The sequence below is a fragment of the Urtica dioica genome, chromosome 1 (assembly GCF_054948205.1).
Source record: "Urtica dioica subsp. dioica isolate 48M chromosome 1, U.dioica_male_clone48M_v1_H2, whole genome shotgun sequence".
In the NCBI taxonomy this organism is placed as follows: Eukaryota; Viridiplantae; Streptophyta; class Magnoliopsida; order Rosales; family Urticaceae; genus Urtica; species Urtica dioica.
The window spans coordinates 22,959,833-22,977,153 of NC_142756.1; the positions used below are offsets into that span (position 1 = coordinate 22,959,833).

Below are 17,321 nucleotides of genomic sequence, written 5' to 3' on the forward strand. Positions count from 1 at the left end.
GTCTAAGTTAGCTGATGCGTATCTTCGATTACACTGACTTTATCTCGGGACATAGACGGTCGAGATAATGACTCGATCAGGGCAGTCCCCAATCCTTCTTTGTCGATGCCAGATCCGACGCGAGCTAGGGCATCAGCCTCAGAGTTTTGTTCTCTCAAGATTTGGAGGATCTCACACCAAAAGAAAGCGTCGAGCTTTGAATTTGTCTTCGCCAAGTAGGCGATCATGTTGGACTCTTTTTCCTTGTAGTCTCTTTGACCTGGTTAACAATTAACTGTGAGTCGCACTGTATACGCAGGTTTTTTAGCTTTGAGTTTTTGTGCTAACTTAGCCCTACGATGAGGGTTTCGTATTCGGCCTCATTGTTGGAGACATGAAATCCGTAGTGGAGGGCGTACCGTAACTTTTCCCTGTCAAGATTAGTTAATATGATGTCTGCGCTAGCCCCCTTAGCATTTGATGCTCCATCTACATGTAATTCCCAGATGGGACCTTTCAAGTCGACCTTTCTATTTCAAACCAACAAGTCGTTAGTTGTGTCATCTTCCGTTCTTCCCATGTCAGGAGTGTAGGAGAACTCTGTCACAAAGTCGGCTAGGGATTGACCCTTTATGACCGTCCTTGGGCGTAACTTGATCCCTTACTCGCTCGATTCTTGGGACCAGATCGCCATGCGAAACAATGTTCCCTTCTGAAGAGCTTTACTGATCGGGTGTTCAGTTTGGAACGCGATAGGGTGAGCTTGAAAATAAGGACGTAACTTCTTGGCTGCCATAATGAAAGCCTGAGATAGCTCCTCGATTTTAGTATAACGTGTATCAGCATCAAGTAAGGCCTTGCTCACGTAGTAGATTGGCCATTAGACCTTATCTTCCTCACGGATTAGAACGGCGCTTATTGCTCTTTCGGAGACGGCAATGTAGATGTAAAGAATCTAGCCATCTTTTGGTTTGGAGAGGAATGGTGGTGACCCGAAATAGGCCTTCATTTCTTGGAAGGCTTTCTCACAATCGTCAGTCCACAAAAAGTCGTCGTCTTCTTTAGAGCTTTGACACATATCGATTGCCTTCGACACAGAGTGTGTCAAAGACACCCTTGAACTCCAGGAGGAAGGCAACGAGTTGAGTCTTGATGGGGAGCGGAAGTTGGGCACCGATCTTCATAACATGATCGGGTTTGGATTCATCGAGGATGATTGAAGTGAGATCGTCGGAGGTTTCGACTTCAAATCTCTCGGTTTTGTCGCGAGGGTCGAGTTCTCGAACTTCCTTACTTCTTTCAGGTCACATGGATAATCGTCTTTCAGTTGGAAGATCTTGTTAACCATTTTTTCGGCATCTTTGCGTCGATCACTTGGATGTAGGATACCCTGGTCTGGGCTTGGTCGGCAATTGTAGTCCCGATTCCTTTTTCAGTGCGAAATTTCACCAGTAGATGCAGTAGATGATAGGTGGACGTGATCGTCTTTAGTCTGTTGAGTGTGAGTCGTCCGATGATGACGTTGAACGGTGATGGTTAGTCAACTACTAGCAAGGGAACTATATGGACAATTTCGATGTCCCCGAGAGTCCTGAAAGTGACTGGTAAGTCAATGGTGCATTCGATCATGACTCTCTCTCCAGTGAGCTCGAATAGGGGTGTTTCGATCGGAGTCGGGCTTAACCCCGAGTTTCATAAATGTTCCAAAAAAAAATAAACTTTTTTATGAGCACTTTCGCTCTACCTCAATTGTGAGAACAAAAAAGATTTATAACTGTTCTTTATCAGGGCGGGGACTGTACCTTACATAAATATTTTTGTCCTTTATCGTTAGTTCCGGTATTATATATAGTGCTAGCTGTCCAATATTTTTAACGCATATACCAACACAACGACTCACATCTTTTTTTTTTTTTTGCTTTGAAAATATTGAAGTGGTGGGAATCACTCACATCTCTCACTTGAGTTATCATACGTTTATTGTACTGTCTTTTGAGAGAGAGAGAGAGAGAGAGAGAGAGAGAGAGAGAATGGCATCTTCATGTATGGCCTTAGTGAGCTGCTCCGTTAACCAGAGACCCTTGACCCGTTACAACTGCGACGTCTTCAAGAACTCGCGCACTCTGCCCGAAAAGGTAATTTATATATACATATATATTTATACTTTAAAATTATATCACATATTAATCTTAAACTAGTAAGCCAACGCATGTCCTTACGTATAAAGCAGCCATGGTCGACGTCGAGAGCTTTGCAACGAGTTCGTGATATGCGAATGGACGTAGAAAAGATGGTAAAAAACACCAGGGAAAAAGTAACAGATGCGTTTGTAGATTTGATCTTCGAATTTGTAGATCAACCACTGCTTCCATCGCAGGTTGCGTAAAATAATATATAATATATATTTGTTTTTATGATTGTACTGAATGAATAATAATGCTATATGCATATACAGAGCAATTTCGCTCCGGTTGATGAGCGTGAAGGACCTTCCGTACTTGTGCCCGAAGTTGAAGGGAAGGTTCCTCTTGGTTTTCCCGAGGGTGTCTACGTAAGAAATGGTCAGTGATCACATTTATCAACATTATATCTGCATAACCATATCCTGTATGTGGAATGAAAACTTTGGTGACCTCTATAGTTTGGCGTTCGTCCGTTTTAAAAACATACACACACACACACACACACACACACATACACATATATATATATATATATATATATGATATTTTTATGTAGACTTTTGTTGAATGAAATAAATTAATGTTACCAAAATGTAGCCACATTAACTTCTGCATTATAATATCATATACCCTTCGTTTTATAACTTTAAGAAAGGTTTTATCCAATATATTTTACTATTTCACTATTTGATTAATTTCCGTGTATCCTGTTGAAATACGACTCAGAGAGAATATGATGAATATTTTCTACTATTTGAGAGGAGAAAATAATCCTCTATTTATACAAGTAATGAGATAAGTAGAAATGATTTGGAAACAATGAGAATTATCTTAGTAAATAGTGAGATGTGACTTACAAGGTTGGTTGTGAGTGGTCATTAGAATTCGAGCTTGTTGCTTTCAATACTCCCCCTCAAGCTTGATGGTAAATGTTGAGGAGATCAAGTTTGCTACACAGCTCGGAAAAACTTGTACAAGGCAGAGGTTTGGTGAGGATTTGTGCGAGCTGATGGCGAGTCGGGATGTACTCTATTTCGATGATGTTCGACTCTATCTTTTCGCTGATGAAGTATCGGTCGATCTCAATATGCTTGGTTGTGTCGTGATGAATAAGATTCTTAGCAATGCTTATGGCTGCTTGATTATCACAAAGGAACTTGATAGGCCCTTCGACTTCTATTTTTAGGTCGTCAAGAACTCTCTTCAACCAGATGCCTTCACATACTCCACTTGCTGGTGATCTGAGTTCGGCTTTAGCACTACTTTGCGAGACTATCGATTGTTTCTTATTGCTACGCCATGTGACAAGGTTTCCCCAGACATAGGTGCACATGCCTGATGTCGATTTTCGATCTGGTACAAATCCTGTCCAGTCCGCGTCAGTGAAGACTTCGATACCTCGGCTTCTTCTTTTCTTGAACGAGAGACCGGTCCCTGGGGCTCCTTTAAGGTATTGAAGAATTCTCATGACTGCGTCCATGTGCGTTTTCGAGGGATTACTCATGAATCTACTAACCATGCTTATTGCGAATCCGATGTCTAGTCTAGTGTGAGTGAGGTAGATGAGTTTTCCTATGAGCTGCTAAAATCTCTCTTTGTTAGTAGCGACCTCGGTAGTGCAAACTAGTAATTTTACATTGGGATCCATCAGAGTATCAGCTGGTTTGCAATCAAGCATGCCAGTTTCTGTGAGGAGATCCAATGTATATTTGCTCTAAGAGACAGAGATACCTTTTTCAGATCGTGCAACCTCTATACCTAGGAAGTATCGCAAGCCTCCAAGGTCCTAAACTTCAAACTCGGACGACATGATCTGCTTCAGTCTCTTGATTTTTTCAAGGTTGTCTCCTGTAATGACTATGTCATCCACATACACACTGAGGATGGTGTTGTTGCCTTCGACGGAGATCTTCGAGAAGAGTGTGGGATCTGCTTGACTTTGCACGTAGTCGCATTGTTTGAGTACATGGGTGAACTTTCCGAACCATGCTCGAGGAGACTGTTTTAGTCCGTATAGAGACTTTTTGAGCTTGCAGACTTTGTTGGCACCTTGATTATTATCGAATCCTGGTAGGAGTTGCATGTAGACTTCCTCTTCTAATTCGTCATTTAGGAAGACATTCTTCACATTGAGCTAGATGAGGGGCCAATCTAAGTTGGATGCTAGAGAGAGAAGGATCTTGACAGTGTTGAACTTCGCGACCAGAGCGAATGTTTCTTGGTAATCGATGTCGTACGTCTGAGTGTACCCTTTTGCGACTAGTCGAGCTTTAAATCTCTCAACTGTACCATCTAGATTGTGTTTAATGGTAAATATCCATTTGCATCCGACAGTTTGTTTTCCCTGGGGTAGCTCGGTGATCGCCCATGTGTCATTATGTTCAAGGGCTTTGATCTCGGCATGACTGGCATCTCGCCATGCTGGGACCTGGAGAGCTTCCTCGATTGATTGTGACACCTTTTCCTCATCTAATTTCGCGACATAGTCTTTATAGCTCGCTGAGAGATTTCCATAGTACACAAAATCCTCAATCATGTATGGTCGACAAGAACGAGATCCTTTTTCTCAAGGCAATGGGTAAGTCTGGTGATGAAGTGTTACCTTGCTCATTGGTGTCGAAGTTCAGATCTGGAAGGACTTCATGGTCACGAGCTTGTACCGGACTCTGAGTCAGTTCGTAAAGATGCAGTGGGCCGGAGTCTGATTGTTCAGTATTTGGCAAACTAATGTTGGGAGTTTGTGAAGAGCTGGGTATAAAAAGTATTTGATATGACGAACTTTGAGACGAGGTTGAACTTGGAGCTGAAACAAGGTTGAACTTGGGGAACTTGGGATGAGTGGCGAGCTCGAAGTCAAGGTCAGAATCGGAGACGAGGTCAAACTTGGGATGAGTGGCGAGCTAAAGCCCGGATTGATGATTAGCCAATTCGGGAAGTCATTGTCGTTATTCTCCCCTTGACGAGCTGAATTGACGAAGTAGGACTGAACTCGTGAAAGGAAACGTCCATGGAGACTATGAACTTTCTGGAAATGGGTACATAGCATTTGTAACCCTTTTGTGCCGCGGAGTACCAAAGGAAGATACATTTAAGAGATGTTGGATCTAATTTTCCTTGAGTATGTGAGTGGGTGAATACGGTGCAACCGAACACTTTTGCAGGTAATGTGGAGATGAGACGGGTTAGAGGATATGTGTGAAGGAGAACTTGAGCTGGAATTTTGTAGTTGAGGACACGCGATGGCATAGGATTTATGAGGTATGCGGCTCTGAGAACTGCTTCTCCCTAGAAATGAGATGGAACCTTTGAGGAAAACATGATTGCCCGAGCGACCTAAAGGAGATGCCGATTTTTTCTCTCCGCGACTCCATTTTGTTACGGGGTATACACACATGAGCTTGAGTGGATTATGCCTCGATTTTAAAGAAGGAGTCGAGCTCTAAGTTAAAATGATCTCGGGCATTATCTGTATGGACGATCTGAATGGTTGTGTCGAATTGAGTTTGTATCATTTTGTGGAAGGTTTTAAACAGTTCGGTTGTTTCTGACTTGTTTTCATTATGCATACCCAACTTAATCTCGTATTGTCATCAACAAAGAGGACAAACCAGCGAGCTCCAGAGATATTTGGAACTTTGGAGGGACCCCATATATCATTGTGAATTGTTCCAAAATGACGGGATGGTTTGTACGAAGTGAGATGATACGAACTACGAGAATGTATAGCGAACTCACACATTTCACGCTGAATGGAACTGGCATTTTTATTAAGAAATAATGAAGGAAATAGTCTTTTGAGATACATGAAATTTGGATGGCCTAATCTAAGGTGATTAAGTATGATCTCTTTGTGTTGAGGCGAGGATTGAGCCATCTTGCATTGGAGAGGGACATCGGACAGGTTTGGTTTGAGGATATAGAGTCCAATGCTTAGCTCGGCATTATCAATCTGTCTCCTCGTGACATATTCTTGAAACACACATGAACATTCGTAAAAAATAGTTAGGCATTTAGAATCTTTGTTGATCTTATGTATAGATAGGAGATTACAGCGAAGTTGAGGAACAAAGAATACGGATTCTAATTTCAAGGACTTCGATATGATCACGGTTCCAATACTAGTGACTTCGGTTTTAGATCTGTTTGCAATGGTGGCTGATATGCCTTTACCACACTTAGAGTAGTTTGTGAACAGATTTCGATTTACCGGTCATATGGTCTAAAGCACCGGAGTTGACAATCCAAGATGAAGGATTCTCCGTGCTTACATGAAGGGCTCTAGGGGAGTTACCTAGAGGTCCAATGCCAGAGCTTTCACCACCGAGTTGGACTTGTTGGAGAAGTTTCTCAAGCATGGCGAGATGATCGTTGCTGAATGGAGAGTAATTCGAGGTCGAGGTTGATGCAGCGGACGAGGTGGATACCAAATTTCTGGTTGAGTTTAAATCTTTGGTTTCATCACTTGACTTCGAATTCTGCGGTCTTCCATGGAGTTTCCAGCACGAATCTCGAACATGACCAGGTCGTCGGCAGTGATCGCAATAGGATTGTGCTTTGCGAGGTCTCTATATCGAGACGCGAGCTACAAGGCTTTCATCACACGAATTGAGGGCAGATGAGTCTGAGCTCGGAATTGAGCTTGCGTGAGTTTGATTTTTTCCAAGCATGATTTTCCTTCTTCTTTCTTCATGTCTAACCACGGAGAAGGCTTCCCGGAGATATGGTAGTGGTTTAGTACTAAGTATCCATCCTCTGACCTCGTCGGGGTCTTTATTGAGTTTCGATAACAGTTTAAACACACGTTTGGTTTCCAGGATCTTGCGGTAGAGTTTCGAGTCCTCAGGGCAGGTCCACTGGTGACGTTTGTAGAGATCGATCTTCTGCCATAGATGTGTGAGTGAACTGAAAAAATGAGTAACAAAGACATCTCTTCTTAATGAAGGTCGTGGAGGGTATTCTCGGTTTCAAACAGTTCGTACACATCTTTTGAATTGGAGAAGATTTCTCTAGCTGCTTGCCAGATTTCTGCCGTTGTGGAGTAAAGAAGGAAGGATTCTCCGATTTCGGGTTGCATGGAGTTTATGAGCCATGACATCACCATATTGTTATCAGCCTTCCAACTCTTGAATGTCGGGCCTTCACACTTCGGAGCTGTAGCCGTGCCGATGACATAGTCATCTTTGCTTCTTCCCAAGATGAACATGAGCACGGATTGAGACCACTGTAGAAAGTTGTGGACATTGAGTTTGTGACTCGTGATATGTTGGGAGAACGAATCGGAGTTCGACCGAGTGGGCATGGTTTGCAAGGTGGACGAAGTGGTGTTGAGAGCGGATGAGTTTTCAAAGGTGTTTGGGGTGATCGATTTTCCGTGCTCTGATACCATATTGAAATATGACTCAGAGACAATATGATGAATATTTTCTATATTTCACTATTTGAGAGGAGAAAATAATCCTCTATTTATACAAGTAATAAGATAAGTAGAAATGATTGCTTACATTGAAACAATGAGAATTATCCTAGTAAATAGTGAGATGTGACTTCCAAAGTTGGCTGTGAGTAATCATTGGAGTTCGAGCATGTTGTTTTCAACATATCGTAATTTTACTACATCAACTTTTTTTAATTTCTTGTAACGGTGAACTTTTAAGTAGTAAAATAAAAAAATCGAGGATAAGTTTATAAATTTTAATAAGGTGGGGGAGTGTAAAATTGTATATTTATAAATTCATGGTTTTATTTGCATAAATTAAATTATTTAGGTGATAGTTTGCAAAATTATACAATGAGGGTATAATTTTGATTAAAATAAAAAGTGAGTGTATTATTTTGTAATTATCTTATAGTGATTGTCCATTAATTTTTTTTTAAAATGTTGAGAATATTTAGAAGTCAAGTTTACTTAAAATATATAAAATGTTGAAAAAAAAAAGCATCTAGTTAGATATTCTTTTATTGCAAAGCAACATGAAAGGAAAAGTAGAAGAAAAAAAAATCCATTATTTAAGACGCGTGAGTTTTTATGTCTTGAATAAGCCAACAATATTTTCTATATCCCTAAATATATTAAATTTTGAAAGACACATGGTTTACTGATTTTTACAGGGCCGAATCCTTTGTTTGGTGGACTAAAATCTACAAAATCTCTGTTCGGAGATTCATACCGGTCATGGGTTGAAGGAGAAGGAATGCTTCATTCTCTCCATTTTGACAAAGATGAGAATTCAAATTGGATTTTTCACTACAACAACAAATACGTCAAAACCGATACATTTAAGCAAGAAAGAGAAAGAAACAAGCCATATCTGATGCCCATTATAGAAGGGGATTTACCGGTGGTTATATTGGCTTGTCTCATCAATTTGGTACGTTTTTATTAAATTAGAAAATAAAAAATAATAAAAAAATTGGATACGAGCCTAGTCATCTACTTAAGTTAATGTACATAATTTTTATTAATTTTTTTTTAATTAGATAAACAATTAATTAGGAAAATAACCAACTTAAATGTTTGACATTGCTAAATAGCCAACGTTTCGTAAATCTTACATAAATAGTCACTGTCTTTTATTTACAAGCGCAGTTTTACAATAATACAGATACATATCATTTCAGCCCAAACGTTGGCTATTTAAATGAATTTGATAAATCGCCGCTCTTAACACGATTAAGTCAATTAAATAATTAATTTCTAAATTTAAACACATAACACAACTCAAATTTAAATGAATGACTCACAAAAATATTCAAACAAAAACGTAGAATAAATGTGTTAATATATGTTAATATGTGTCAATAATTGCAAATATTCTGTAAATATATGTAAATATGTATAAATGTGAACTACGATGTTAAAGAACACAAAATCAGAAAAATAACTGTTTCGTATATTTTGGGCATTGATATGTTTCAGGAATCCACGAAATAATGTAGAAATAGTTTTTTTTTCTATATTTTTTGAAATATAAGAGAGATATTTTAAAATTCAAATTAAAAAAAATGTCTTAAATAAATTGCTGAATTAATAATCAAAATTGAAATGAAAATTCGGAAATAAAAAGGATGGATAAACCTGAAAAGCATAAAATTTTTCTAATAGGGTCACGTCATCTTTATGGCTATTTAACTAAGATTTACGAAACGTTAACTATTTAGCAATGTCGAACGTTTAAGTTGACTATTTTTCTAATCAGCCCTTAGATAAATGAATACCTTCAATTAAAATCATAATCTAATTATGCAAATATTATCTAAATAACTCAACTCATGTGTACTGTTATTTTCTTAATTTTTATAAATTTAAGCTAAAATTTTAACGTAAAAGTTTAAATGGACTATATGCCTCTCTCTCATTTTTATAAATTAAATTAATAAATTTCTGTTCTGATCCGGCCAGAATCCCATATGAATTTTGTTTTTTTTTTAAATAAAAAAAAAATCAGAAATCAAGCTGAGATTCCCAAAAAAATAAAGTAAAAATTTGCAAATTTGGACAAAACAGAACATGACTGTCTTATTTCTCAAACAAAACAGAAAATTCCTTTCCAATTTTCTTGCTTTCAGAACGAACGGAATTGTTATATTTTTTTTGTTTTCCAAAAGCTCAAGTTAGATCAGGAGGACCATCATTTGTAATAAATTTGGCACCACTCGAAACTCTTGATTAAATTATTCTTTTGACACTAAAAGTAAAGGTCTACTTATGTTAACTAAATTATTATTAATAATAAATACTAGTTGTTTAAAAAGAAACTGGGTAAGAAAAATTGGAGTTTTATTTAATTTCTAAAATTTGTTTCTAATTTCTTTACGTTAAGTTATCCTTGAATACCGTTTAATATTATATGATTTGTATTTCATTAATTTCAGATGAGATTTGGCAAAGTAAACAGAGAAATGAGCAACACCAACGTGTTTGAACATTCTGGGAAGTTATATTCCGTCGCTGAAAATTTCTTGCCTCAAGAGATTGACATTTCCACTTTGGAGACATTAGGCAATTGGGATCTCCCCGGAGCTTGGAATAGAGCTTGCACAAGCCATCCCAAGGTAGTAACTGTTTAGAATTAAGATATTAATTATAAAATTTAATTATAATTATATACAGTAAAACACAATCAGTTTCGTGTTTGGATAATTTTTTACAGAGAGTTCCGGTTACAGGGGAATTGGTCATAATAGGGATGGACGCAGTAAAACCTTTCTACGAACTCGGAGTTATTTCTGGTATTCAATTGTTAGCCATAATTCAAATGTTTATTAATATATTATGATCAAGATTATTAATATGAAATTGAACCTAATCCGGCTCCTGAAATTTTAGCTGATGGAAAGGAATTACTTCATAGAGCTGATCTAAAATTTGACCGATGCTCAATTTGCCACGATATGGGTATTACAGAGAGGTAAAATGTGTAACTTTCTTGAATTCTTGTTCACGTGCTTATAAAAAGAACTAGTCAGTTTAAATGTAATATTAGCAGGAAATTGACCTAGTTATTCAAAACTGGTATTTAAAAAAAAAAAAAAAAAGTGGTAAATTTGTAGTATAAAATAAATTATAAAATTGAAATGCAGTCAACGTTTGCAAACGTTTAGGAAAATAGTCAATGACAATTATATTTTACTTAAATATTTTCACATTAAACATGCTATAATTAAATAAATAAATGTAATTAATTTAAAAAATTCGACAATTAATGATAAGTGTTATGGACTCTGAATTTCTAGAAAAATTTCAACAATACATTCTTAATTAAAATTCAAATTTTCACAAATTTTATTTATTAGTTTTTCTCTGTAAACCCAAAAACCCAGACTAATCTTCATTATATATCCATTTATTTCCAAAAAAAATTCAGGAAATTTCCAATTATTTTTATAAAAAAAAAGGCCGGTTAGGTATCTAGCTCAAATTGGTTACCTCTTTTAAAATTCTAGCTCAACTATTACTTAAATTAGGTAACTAGCCTAATCCACTACCAAACAATATTATATTCCTATCTTAACCCTCATCAAATACACACCAAAATTTTCGCATCCGACTTCAAATCCTTCAATCCTCCGATATTGCCTCCGAACTCTCCGTCGATTTTGAATCCTTCAATCTCCGATATTGCGTCCGACCTTCTTTTTCGCCACCAATTTTCTGATTTCGCCACTTCCGAAGCAGACGAAGCGTCTCCGTTCTCAGACTTGGAAAAAATGGTAAGTAAATATGATTTCCAATTCGATTAACCCATAGAACACCATAATCGAAACCATACCCCGCATCTCCGATCAATTCTCTGTTAGATTAACTATAAAATATGGTAAATAATATTTTCAATTCGATTAACCCATAGAACACCATAACCTAAACTCTGAAACTTTAATGGTAAATAATATTTACAGTCGGGCCATTCGATAGTAAATAATATTTACCGTTCGAAAAAGCAAAATACTTGTCTCCGATTTGGCGATCGATTCCATGATTCAAATCTGATGATGAATAACTGGAAAAAAATGGAATTGACAAACAAATAAGAACGACGTTTTAAGAAACCAAAGAACCTAAACACCTACACTAGACAAACATAAACTAAGAAGGATTAAATGACTAACCTCGACGAACAGATAATATAAGAACAATAGAAAAACATCTACGAAATCGACGATCCTAAACATCTATTTCAAATGAGTCATCGAATATCCTGGTTGCAAATCGCATGATAATTTTAATGGTAAATAATATTTACAGTCGGGCCATTGATAGTAAATATAATTTATCATTCGAAAAAACAAAACACATGTCTCCGATTTGGCGAACGATTCCATGATTCAAATCCGATGATGAATAACTGGAAAAAATCTGGAATTTACAATCACATAAGAACGAAGTTTTATGAAACCAAGGGCAATTTTGGAAGTATGAGAAATATGGGCTATTTCCCTAAATAAATAAATAGTTAGGCTATAATTTAAAAGTCCTCTCTATAAGTAGGCTAGTTGTTTATAAATCTAATAAAAAAATTATATAAATTTCTAGTTTTTCATAGAAAAAGCTTGGAGTATCACTGAGAAGAAAAGACGATGATACCGACGACTTTGAAGTTTTATAATGCCTTGGTCTTGAAAATGCGGATCAAAAACTACCTCTCGCCGGTGAACGAAAAATGTACCAATGGTGGACTCCAGCGGAATTCTACAGCACTAGACATGATTTTTCATCCAACGCAATATATCTGTTTTTGAAGCTCTCTTCGCCACGAATTCATAGTAGGAATCACTCAATTTTCAAGCTCATATGAGAAAGATATAGATTTTTGACGTTTTGATGAGGAAAAAAAAATTGTCTGAACGAGAGAAAGAGTAACGAACTGTAGCAAAAAAAAAAACTGCTTTAAACGAATGACAAAATGAATAATTCAAATAGATTATTCAAGTGCCACTTTATTTGTCTAACTATTTTTTTAATAAGTTTCTAAACGTTGGCTATATCCAAAACGTGGTGTTTGGAATGACCTAATAATTTACAAATTTAAAAAATAAATGCAAAAAGATGAATGATTATATTTAAAACAAAAAAGGGGTTATTGAAAATTATAAAATTTAATATATATATATATATATCTATATATATATATACACATGAATACTAACACACCAAAACTATTGTTCAACTGCGGTCGGATGCAGTAATTTTTTAGGGGCCGGCTAAACAATTAGCCAAAACAACCCCCCTACTTTTAAAATTATAGCCCAACTATTAACATATTTAGGAAAATAGCCAATTTATCATGACAACATTCCAATATTCCAATAGTACCCTTAGTTTAATATTATTAACTATCATAGTAAATAATATCGTCCATAACAAAAAAATTAGTAAATCTAATTAACAATAACAAAAACTACAGTAAATCTTATTTGCCGTAACAAGAACGATAGTAAATCTTATTTACCGCAACAAGAACAATAGTAAATCTTATTTACCGTAACAAGAACAAAAGTAAATCTTATTTACCGTAACAAGAACGACAGTAAATATTATTTACCGTAACAGAGAAAGTATCAGAGATGAGAATTAGTTAATCTAACAGTAAATACGATTTACTAATTATTTCCGTGAACAATCGAGGACAATAAATCTAACAGTAAAAGTATCAGAGATGAGGATTAGTTAATCTAACAGTAAATACGATTTACTAATTATTTCCGTGAACAATCGAGGATAGTAAATCCGACAATAAATCATATTAACCACTGAGTAAATCTTATTAATCGGTGAGCTGCTCTGGGTGGAACAACTGGCGGTAAGCGCCAGTCCTGACCTCGTCAATCACGGTGGGCTCGAGATCGACAAACACCGCCCACGGCACGTGCTTCCCTGAGCCAGTCTCGCTGAAGAACATGTTGAACGCATCGTCTCCTCCGCCCACAGTCTTGTCACTAGGCATTTGGCCATCAAGCTGAACAAGTTCATCAAAATCAGATGTTAGACTTCGCAGATCCAAACACCATACAAATGCTAATAACCACATACATAGCATAAGGTAACCTACATGCCAACTCGCTGAAAGATCTAAGGATACAGCCGCATATTATATGCACCCTAGTTGCAGACTAATGGTCTAGTACACATCAAATTAAATGTAGATATAACAGATCTATGGTAATTAGATGTATCTATATGAACTACAAACCAACTCACTACAAGATCTGAAGCTAGTCTCGTATTCTAGACAATTGTAGATGTTATATTGATTATCGTTAGTAAATTAGCTCAAGATATCGACGAATGCGAGTTATAATTCAGATCTGAGATCATTACAACATGATAAACACACGAAAAACCAAACTCATAGTGACTCAGTAACAGATCGGGATTACAATTCAACAGATCTGAGGTTCGGCGTTCGAATTTTGAGTAAGAAAAAATGAGATCGAAAACGAAATCCGCAGATCAAACAAATCCAGACCAGTAACACTACAAATCTGAACAAATATTATTGGTAAATCTCACCGGAGCCGTCGCCTCCGTCGATATCCGTCGGCGCGCGGTCGAAATTTTGTTGCGGCGGCGACGGAGCCACGATGTTGGCGCGGCAGAGGGGACAATTCGTATGCGATCGGAGCCAGGCGTCGATGCACGCCACGTGGAAGGCGTGGCTGCACTTCAGAAGCATCCGTACGGTCTCTCCATCGCGAAATTCGCTCAGGCAGACGGAACAGTCCGTTCTGTCGATCAAGTCCTCGCTCCTCCGGTGCTTCGCGACGGCGATGGAGTTTATGACCGATTGCAGAAGCCCAGCGGCGGCGATCATCTAGATTGGGTGGACGTGCTGGTGCTCCGCCGCCGACAGACCGTCCTCTTCGGCGGCGATTTCGTCGGATCTCTCATGATCTCCAGCGAGATCGGGCAGAGAAAAAATAGAGAAAAAATGGAGGCTGTTTAGAAAAGGGCATTTTTGGTACTCTGTGTAATATTGGCTATTTAGCTAAATAAACTAATAGATTGGCTACTATTTTAATATCCCTCTAGCCACGGGCTACTTATTAACAAACTATTAAATACTATTTGGTTCAATGGGTCATAGTTTTGAGTTTCTGACACTTTTAATTTAAAATTCGAATTTATGTGTCACTAATCATATTTTTTAAAATGTATCTTGAAAAATCATGTGGTAGTATTTTAGTGATAATCATATGGATTTCTGATTATTTGCTTGCAGGTATAATGTATTGCTTGACTTTCCAGTTATACTAGACATAACGAGACCTTTTCGAGGAGGAGAGTGAGTATTTAGTTCATTCACAACAGAACATGAAATTTGAGTAAATATTGAGGCTAATTACAAATCATTTCTTGTAATTACTTTTTTTATATATAAATTTGTGTAGATTAATAATGTACGACAAGGAAAGTTATGCAAGGATAGGGGTTATGCCTCGTTACGGAAACGCGGATTCGATAAAGTGGTTTGAAGTCGCAACAAGTTGTACATTTCACAATATTAATTGCTTTGAAGACGAAGATGATGAGGTACAAATTAAGTTCAGATTTATGTATAATTAAGCTTGTAGATCAATTATTAGTAAGAAATGAACTACTAACTTGAGATTTGTACCGGATATTCAGGTTGTGGTTTGGGGTTGTAGAACTCTTGAATCGGTCTTAACGGGACCCGGGAACTCGGGTCCAAGCATAGAAAAATTCAACGCAGCAATTAGAGATGGAAAATTACACGACCGTCCTTATGAATGGAGACTAAACATGAGAACTGGACAAGTTAAAGAGAAATTTATCATAAATGAATCTGAATCATCTATGGATTTTCCTTTCATCAACGAAAATTTTGTCGGGCTTAAAAATAAATTCGCTTACACTCATGTCATTGATACAACCGGGATATATAACGGAGGTATTTTTAAGATTCATACCTACCGCAATAACTTCCCCAAAAAAAAAAAAAAAAAACATTTTCTTGATATGTGGATGAATAATATCTGAAGTAATATGGTGTTTTTTTCGCAGACAACATGCCCAAATTTGCAGGCCTCGCAAAGCTACATATGGAAGGATGTGATGAGAGGATTTCGTCAGTACGTATACATTTTTCTTTAAAAATAGTTTATGATGTTAGAATCACATATTCAATATAGAATGAGAATTAATGTAGGTTTATAATGTGAAAGATATATTTTTTTTATCGTCAATTGATTTTGAGATATCTTATCTCCCTGAACTTTCGAAAATTACAATTTTTACTTTTATAAATTTTATATTTTTTAGCTCAAATTTATATTATTGTTTTACGTTTTCTCCCTTGATTTTGTTTTTCAAATTTGCCACCCAATTGCAACTTTTAGCTCTGGCACTGAATATAGGGTAAAAGAATGCCAGTTGACATATTATCATTACAATAATTAGTGTGTTAATTGTATTATGCTACTAGAAAAATAGAGAATGTGATGAAGAGGTTATAAAAGTTGAATATCACATGTTTGAGGATAACACGTTTTGCTCCGGAGCTACTTTTATTCCTAATGAAGGAAGCCTTGACGAAGATGATGGTTGGATTCTCACTTTTGTTCACAATGAACTCACCAACGTGTCTCAAGTAATTATCTAAACCACTTAAATCTCATTTTTTGTAAAGCAATATATGCTCTAGTTTAAAACCTTTCCCTTTAATTTTTTTACTTGACAATGAGATTTCAGGTATATATGATTGATGCAAAGAAGTTTTCCAGTGAGCCGATTGCCAAAATTATATTGCCTTACAGAGTACCATACGGATTTCATGGAGCTTTTTTACAACGACAAAAAACTATGTAGTTTCTTATTTTAGATAGCTACGTTGCTTGGTTATGATTATTGTATTTAATCGTAGTTTTTTATTATTTATATCTGATTGAACATTAAATGGCTTAGGCCTCATAACACCAATATGAGTTCACTATCAAGTCGATCAACCTATGATGATAGAATCAAGTAGTTGTTACTCGTTACGTGCAAATATAAAATAAAAAGAAAAATAATAGTAATCAGGCCACTTAAAATGTTTAAATTATTATTCAATAAAAGTTATGAATTCGTCTAAATAAAAAAAAATATATTATATACATGAAGTTTATAATCACTAAGAATTTGCAATAGTATCGGATGCAAATGTTTCAATAATCAACGTTTGAAATATTTTTTAAATGCTTAAATTGCTAATAATGTTTCGATTTTTTTTTTTTATAAAATAAATTACTCAGCATATAAGTAGCATATTATCATGGATAAATAATTCAAATATCAATTTTGAAAATTTGAGCAGTTTTAAATTATAAATATTGTTAATATGCTTTTTGTTTATTATTTGCAATATGAATCCATTAATATTATGAGGTAATTATTGTTAGTTTAAAGTAATTATAATCTTAAGTAAAAAGAATTTTAACAATTGAATATTTATCAACATTGACATAAATAATTTGTTTATGAATTAGAATTTTATGTCCAACCCAGAAACACAGAAAACAACATTTGAATATTAACAAACATGAACATAAATAAACAATATACAACATTTGAATGTTAATTTGCAATTAAATGTTATTTTCTTTCAAAATTAATTTTAAAAAATGTAAGCAATTATTTACATTTTTCATATTTGAATTTGATTT

The 17,321-nt window shown here is 36.0% G+C and overlaps 2 protein-coding genes across 3 annotated transcripts; one reads left to right on the forward strand and one right to left on the reverse strand.

Annotated features, from left to right (window-relative positions):
* Nucleotides 1-1,866: 1,866 nt before the first annotated feature.
* Nucleotides 1,867-16,610, forward strand: LOC149407803 (carotenoid 9,10(9',10')-cleavage dioxygenase-like). 2 transcript variants are annotated; one of them, XM_089627513.1, is made up of 13 exons: nt 1,867-2,114; nt 2,207-2,356; nt 2,435-2,540; nt 8,271-8,530; nt 10,035-10,214; nt 10,313-10,391; nt 10,489-10,570; nt 14,879-14,941; nt 15,048-15,189; nt 15,286-15,568; nt 15,682-15,749; nt 16,103-16,267; nt 16,369-16,610. In XM_089627513.1, exons 1-13 carry the CDS (start codon nt 2,010-2,012, stop codon nt 16,483-16,485), a joined length of 1,800 nt encoding a protein of 599 aa, XP_089483639.1. In that variant the 5' UTR covers nt 1,867-2,009; the 3' UTR covers nt 16,486-16,610. The 2 variants fall into 2 exon arrangements, with proteins under 2 accessions (XP_089483639.1, XP_089483648.1); XM_089627522.1 differs by having other exon boundaries at nt 1,868-2,114; nt 2,210-2,356.
* Nucleotides 13,209-14,802, reverse strand: LOC149407804 (RING-H2 finger protein ATL54-like). Its single transcript, XM_089627503.1, has 2 exons — nt 14,170-14,802; nt 13,209-13,615 (listed from the first exon to the last, which is right to left on the reverse strand). Exons 1-2 carry the CDS (start codon nt 14,468-14,470, stop codon nt 13,611-13,613), a joined length of 306 nt encoding a protein of 101 aa, XP_089483629.1. The 5' UTR covers nt 14,471-14,802; the 3' UTR covers nt 13,209-13,610.
* Nucleotides 16,611-17,321: the final 711 nt, after the last annotated feature.